A 7,500-nucleotide genomic window follows, 5' to 3' on the forward strand; every position below is an offset into this window, starting at 1 on the left:
AGTGAGGTGTCGTTGAGTGAGGTCTCGTTGAGTGAGGTCTCGTTGAGTGAAGTGTCGTTGAGTGAGGTGTCGTTGAGTGAGGTGTCGTTGAGTGAAGTGTCGTTGAGTGAGGTGTCGTTGAGTGAAGTGTCGTTGAGTGAAGTGTTGTTGAGTGAGGTGTCATTGAGTGAGGTGTTGTTGAAGGAGGTACCGTTGAGTGAAGTGTCGTCTAATGTGGTGTTATTGAGTGAGGTGGCGTGGAGGAGTGTGTTGTCAAATTTTTGCTGAGCAGGCGTCGTAGATTAAGATGTTGAGTAAGGTGTCTCTAAGTGGAGAATGGTTGAGTGCTGTGTCTTGAATGAAGTGTCGTTGTAAATAAGATGTCGTTGAGTGGAGTATCATTTGGTGCAGTGTCGTTGAGTGAAGTATCATTGAGTGGAGCGTCATTGAGTGGACTATCGTTGATTGGAGTGTCATTGAGTAGATTGTCTTTGAGTGAAGCGTCTTTGAGTGAGGTGTCGTGGAGTGAAGTATCGTTAGATATTTTTGAATAAAGTATTCTTCATTGAGGTATAACTGAGTGGAGAATTGTTGAGCGAAGTATTGTTGAGTGACATGCCGTTGAGTGGAGTGTCTCAAGTGTCGTTGATTGAGTTACTGTTGAGTAAACGTCGCTGACTGAATTGCTGAGTAAGCCTCGTTTATTAACATGTCTTTGAATAAGTTGGCATCGAGTGAAAAGTCGCTGAGTGGAGCGTTGAGTCATTGCTCAACTGTGTTTGATTACAAGTCTGCTCCATGAGAGCCTTCTTGAGATTAAACACCAGGAACAGCGACGAGAGGTCAAGCAATCGATCTTATACATGTTTCACAAAACGTGTTCTAAACATATCTGTTGATTCTAGTGTTTTTATTTCGTGTTTATTTTTCTTCAGAACTGATATGTTTATCCATGGTCTTAAAATGAATTCTAACGAAGTTCTTGAAGCAAGAGATTTATTGAGGTAAGTCTTGATTACGATTTATTTCAATGTTTAAGGACGATGAGGGTATGAGGTCTAGTGGGGTGGAGTGGTGGGGTGCTGCACCCAAGATCTTGCAATCATGGTTTTTGATTAGCAGACTTGGTGGTACGTCGTGTTCTTGAGCAGAACATTTCATTTCACGTTGCTGTAGTTTACTCAGTTGTAAGAAAGTATAACTCTACAGCAGACTCGCATCCTGTCCAGGGATGGAGAATTTTCCGCTTGTAGTCGAGAAAGACTATCACTGACCATTAAGAACATTGATTACACACTGAAGCCGCAATGCCCTTGCAAAATATCAGCAATGCCTGTGCAAAATTTTAGGCCCAATAAAGCTTGCACGGCACCTCACAGACACTTTTTACCCTGCTGACAGGATCCAAAGGGAAGTCGAGACAAGATATTTATATGGATCCCAATGTGGCACCTCCATGATCTCAAGTGCCGACAAAAGGTCCCCAAAGTGTACAGTGACATTCTTTGCATCCAGATTTATATCAGTGATATTCTCCGAGAGACATACTTAAAAAAACGGTGAGGGGTTCCACACTCCCGCTGATCTTCCAGCATCCAGACACTAACCTGGCATTTCTGAGTACCTGTACCACATACATGCATGCATACATGCACACACACATACATACACACATACATGCCTACATACATACATACATACGTACATGTATTTTGCTATGTGTATATTGGCAAAGAGTGGAGGCGCAACGGCCCGGTGGTTAGGGCAGCGGACTTGCGGTCATAGGATCGCGGTTTCGATTCCCAGACCAGGCGTTGTGAGTGTTTATTGAGCGGAAACACCTAAAGCTCCACGAGGCTCCTGCAGGGGATGGTGGCGAACCCTGCTGTACTCTTTCACCACAACTTTCTCTCACTCTTACTTCCTGTTTCTGTTGTACCTGTAATTCAAAGGGTCAGCCTTGTCACACTGTGTCACGCTGAATATCCCCGAGAACTACGTTAAGGGTACACGTGTCTGTGGAGTGCTCAGCCATTTGCACGTTAATTTTACGAGCAAGCTGTTCCAGTTGATCAGATCAACTGGAACCCTCGACGTCGTAACCGACGGAGTGCCAACAACACAATTGGCAAAGAGGACGCATAGCCTTGTGTTAGGGTGTTGCACTCACGATCGCGAGATCGTGGTTTCAATTCCTAGACCGGGGTGGTGTGTTGTGTTCTTGTGCAAAACACTTCGTCTCGCCGTTACTCTGCAATCACTTCGACGCATGACGTGCGGTACACCGTTGCACCTGTTCAGGTAACGTCAATTTGAGGGAGGGAGGGAGGGAGCTAATGCGCAGCGCACACGTTTGATCACTATAAACATCTGTGCAGGTCGTTCGGCAAAACCTGAACACGCATATGTCGTCCTCGACGAGAGAGTTCATCATCCTGGCAAAGGCTTTAAACATCGGCAAGGCTTGAACTCCGAACGCAATGTGTTCAGAAGAAATATCATAAGAAACAGATACTGCAAGACATCCTACCTAAAAAAGTCTAACACTTCGGTTGGCCTATCCCCTTGCAGTGGTACTTTATTTCCGATCCCCGAAAGGATGAAAAGCAAGGCTGATTTCGGCAGGATTTGAACTCGGAATACCTGAAGGTATTTTATTCAGCGTTCTAACAATTCTGCCCGTTCGCCGTCAGGGTACACTATGTCTTTGAAAAGAGCGGAGGTGGTCAAGGCTGGAATTTTATTGATTATAACTCCGTTAGACCAGGAGCTGAACTGGATCTAAACAAAAACAACAACAATTAATATAACGTGAGAAAAACATGATTATAAATAACATATAGATATATATAGATGATGGGGGAGGTTACTGTTGACCTTTCCGTGTTTACACGATTGAGAAGGGCGAGGACGACCGAGAACCACAACAACAATAACAACAACAACAATTTGTGTGGTGGTTTATTAAAGGGTAAGAACGCTCTAAGCATCGAAAACATACCATTTCATGTACATGGAACGGAGACCTTAAATCAAGACAAAAAAAATCGAGAGGGGGAAATAAAACCAGGTAAATCTTGAAAACGATTTTTTTTTTTGTTAGCTTTTGTAGTTGTTTTCGGATTTGTTTTGTTTTGTATTTTTGTTTTTTGTTTTTTCTTGTGGTTTATTAAAGGAAAGTATCCTGAAGCCATGATTGTAGCGATGGATCGAACCTAGATTGGCCTCGGGGAGATTTCGTTTCAAATTAAACTGGCATTCATATAGAATTTAATAATTGGATAAGCTAGTTATAACCCGAAACATATTGCCTACAGCTTTCCGAAAATAGATTCTTGGAAAGTGTTTAGGAATAGATTAGTATATATTCAAGTAGATACGCAGTGTATATATGTATATATATACATATATATATATACACGCATGGTTTAATGTGGGTGTGTGTGTGTGTGTATGCGTAAGCGTATGTGTGTTTAAGCATATCACACGAAAGCGTATAGATCCCACGCTGTAGTGTATATATCACACGTTTTAGGGCGTGTGTATGTGTATGTGTGTCTGTGTGTGTCTGTGTCTGTGTTTGTATGTATGTATATATATATATATATATATATGTATGTATATATATATATATATATATATATATATATATATATATATATATATATATATATATATATATAACCGTTCCTGACAGTGGTCACTGAAGAGTATCAAACTGGTGACGGAACTTGAGGCAATCCGACCTCTCTACATTAAGGAGATTGTGTCGGTACAACAGATGAGTTACTGAGAGGGGTTAAAAGAACAGAAGCTCAACTCTTTAGAAAAGAAGGCGTGAAAGATATGCAGCTATACTCATGTAAAATATCCTGGAAGGTCAAGCTCCCTTACTTTGCAATTGGAAGTTTCTACCGACCACCGAAGTGGACGGCACTGCATTGTACCAAAGATCCCCTCTACCCCATCCAGACTATAGACCCAGTACTGTAACAGCCTGAGTTTCAAGGGTCCACAACTATTCAACGCTTTACCAAACAGCCACAGAGATTTGCGTGGCGTAGATATGGAGGTCCTCAAAAGAGTCTACATAAATTTTTGTCCATATATGTTTATATATATATATACTTTATTTAAAAGCAGCAGAAATATAACAAAAAACTGTTACTCGGAGTTTCACGTTCCCGTTCATCGGAGAATTTTATTTCTAACAAAACTGTCCGATGAACGGAAACGTGAAACTCCGAGTAACAGGTTTTTTGTTATATTTCTGCTGCTTTTAAATAAAGCATATTACTCTACCTCTGGTATTTGAGTACTCTTTTTTCCACCTTGTTGTACATTTATGTGCTTACTCCGGTATATATATATGTATGTATGTATGTATGTATATGTATATATGTGTATGTCCATGTGTATGTATGTAAGTGAGTGTGTATATGAGATACCAGATGAGCCCACTTCTCAGCAAGCGGCACAAAGAACAAGAGCTTCGCTACTTCACCAGAAACAATACGGAAAAGGCATCCAATCACGCTGAAAGATGATGCCTCAGCACAGCCTTAGCTTCTAACTAAAACCAGAAGAGAAGCTAAAAGATACACACACACACACACACACACACACACACACACACACACACACACACACACACACACACACACACTTTAACGAAGGTGAGCTGGAAAATTGACAGTCCGACTTTGAAGGAGTGATGGTAGGGATGTGAAATGTTGCTTCCATTCCTTTCAACTCTTCTTATCAATAACTGCATTCACTCTAACGATTGAGACAAGTAAAAGGAAGAATATACAGAATGCCTTTCCCCCCCCCCCCCTGTGCATGACTATTTGTTAAGCAATGAACAATTCCCTCTTTTGTGTGGTCAGCAAGGTTGATTAATGCAGGAATGACAACACTGGAAACGAAGGTTGCATTGTATCCCTTTCCGATTGAAACCCTCAAAATCATGACCTGCTCACTAATTGCAGTTTCTGAGGGGCTGGGTTGGTTAGTTTGGTCTTTTGGTCGTGTTTATTTTTGTTTTTGATGTCGTCTGTTTTTTTTTTTTTTCATTTTCTTTGGATTTGCTTGTGTGTGTGAAAGAGAGAGAGAGCGCGTGTGTGTGTGTCCGTGTGTGTGTGTGTGTGTGTGTGTGTGTACGTGTGTGTGGTCAACCAACACTGGACACACGTCTGTACTTGTTGGTTTCCCACTTCAAAAGTATTGTTTTTCCTAACGTCATTACTGACAGAACAGAACAGTCTTGGCTAGAATATCTTTGATCATAGGCCTCCTCCATCATGGCTGAACTAGAGCTAAACTACTACTACTACTACTACTACTACTACTACTACTACTACTACTACTACTACTACTACTATAGCAGAATAACTATTTAACCTGCCCGCTTCTCTATTTTCTTCTACTTTCAGGTTAATCGATTACAACACTGCCCATCTAGTTGGTATTCTCAATGATTATAACATAATTGAAATAGTGGTGAGTACAGAATTGGTATCTTTGTGTTATTTGTCTTAGTGTTGTTGTTGTTGTTGTTGTTGTTGTTGTTGTTGTTGTTGTTGTTGTTGTTGTTGATTGGGTGCAAACATGGCCGGAATGGTGTGTGGCAGGGGAATAAAATTCGCCTCGAAATCTCGGGAGTTTTGGGTTCCTCGAACAAGTAAGTCGCTCCAACTGCAGCTTTGGGCCCACCGAAGATATCTCGGTAGATTTCAATAGATGGAAACTGTGTGGAAGTTCAACAGATTAATTGTGTCACTTATACACGGTGTTTGATTCTGTAAAGGAATTAGATTCAAGGCTAAAAAACCCAGGGAATGTTGATGTTCAGTTAGTTGCAATAAAATACGAGAAGCAGATATTTGAATTTGTATACGTTAATATATACGAGTGTGGAGGCGCAATGGCCCAGTGGTTAGGGCAGCCGACTCGCAGTCATAGGATCGCGGTTTCGATTCCCAGACCGGACGTTGTGTGTGTTTATTGAGCGAAAACACCTAAAGCTCCACGAGGCTCCGGCAGGGGATGGTGGCGAACCCTGTTGTACTCATTCACCACAACTTTCTCTCACTCTTACTTCCTGTTTCTGTTGTGCTTGTAATTCAAAGGGTCAGCCTTGTCACACTGTGTCACGCTGAATATCCCCTGAGAACTACGTTAAGGGTACACGTGTCTGTGGAGTGCTCAGCCACGTGCACGTTAATTTCACGAGCAGGCTGTTCCGTTGAACGGATCAACTGGAACCCTCGACGTCGTAACCGACGGAATGCCAACAACAACAACATATAGCTATATTATATCATGTTATATTACAACTAAGTCACTTGGTGTCTGCCTGAAGAGGATCACGACTTACGTTAGATGGCGCCAGGGTTTCTGCGATTATACTCCCTCGATTATCCGCATGAACATTCGATAAGGGGGGAAATTCAGTTAATCTAACACAAGGAGTTCTAATCGTACTGATTGACTTTACCTTTCATCCTTTCGGAGTCGATAGATCAAGTACCAGTGAAAAACTGGCGTTGATGTAATCGACTAGTACCCTCCCCAAAAGTTCGAGTCCTTGTGCCTTTAGTAGAAAGGACTATTGTTGTTGTTTTTGTTGTTGTTGCTTTTGTTGTTGTTATTATCATTAATATTATTATTGTTGCTGTTATTGTACTTTTTATTGTTATTATTATTTTTCATGCTACTACTACTACTACTACTACTAATACAAATGCTTTTTCTACTACAACTACTATATTGCCATATTGCCATTGTTTCGAAGTTTGTTGCTATGGTAACATTATTATATAACACTACGAAATAATCAAGATATTGCCTCACTAGTATAACAGTGCTTCTATATTTTAAAGAATGTCGACTTTACTTTATAAGTCCACCCACCTATTGCAGATCGCCATATTGCAGGTCACCACACTGAAGTCACCAATTAAGGTCACCACATTGTAGATCGCTATATAGAACGTCACCGCATTTTCAATCGCCGTTTCCTTAAGTCACCATATTCCAGATCACCATATCCTAGGCCACCATATCACAGCCCGTTATACAGCTAGTTATACACGGCTTTACCGTATTCTAGATAACCAGGTACAAAATCACCCAGCTCCAGGCCGTCATACTGCAAATCAACCGTAATCTAGGTCTCCACAAACTAAGTCGTAAGATATTAACTCACCATATTCAGGCTCACAACATTGTTGATAATTTGTCATAGAATTACTTCATGCCAAGTTTATTATTCTTCAAGTTTCTTTTGGTTTTTAGGTGTTATAATATCAAAGCTGTATCTTAATATATATATATATATATATATATATATATATATATATATATATATATATATATATATATATATATATATATATATGTATGTATATATATATATATATATATGTATGTATATATATTTATATATATACATATATATACATATATATATATACACATATATATATATGTATATGTATATGTATATGTATATATATA

General features: G+C 40.1%; 1 protein-coding gene across 24 annotated transcripts in view; it reads left to right on the forward strand.

Moving 5' to 3' along the window:
• Positions 1–7,500, forward strand: part of LOC106869633 (cadherin-23) — an 898,614-nt gene that overhangs the window by 800,607 nt on the left and 90,507 nt on the right. For all 24 annotated transcript variants that reach the window (XR_016237951.1, XR_016237950.1, XR_016237947.1 and 21 more), the window contains 2 exons: positions 915–983; positions 5,415–5,481. Coding sequence is in view for 17 of the 24 variants with exons in the window: in XM_089339746.1 (XP_089195872.1) it covers positions 915–983; positions 5,415–5,481 (136 nt within the window). In the remaining 7 variants the exon portion in view is untranslated. The remainder of the gene's footprint in view (positions 1–914; positions 984–5,414; positions 5,482–7,500) is intronic.

Source organism: Octopus bimaculoides, chromosome 22, assembly GCF_046866305.1.
Source record: "Octopus bimaculoides isolate indiv1 chromosome 22, ASM4686630v1, whole genome shotgun sequence".
In the NCBI taxonomy this organism is placed as follows: Eukaryota; Metazoa; Mollusca; class Cephalopoda; order Octopoda; family Octopodidae; genus Octopus; species Octopus bimaculoides.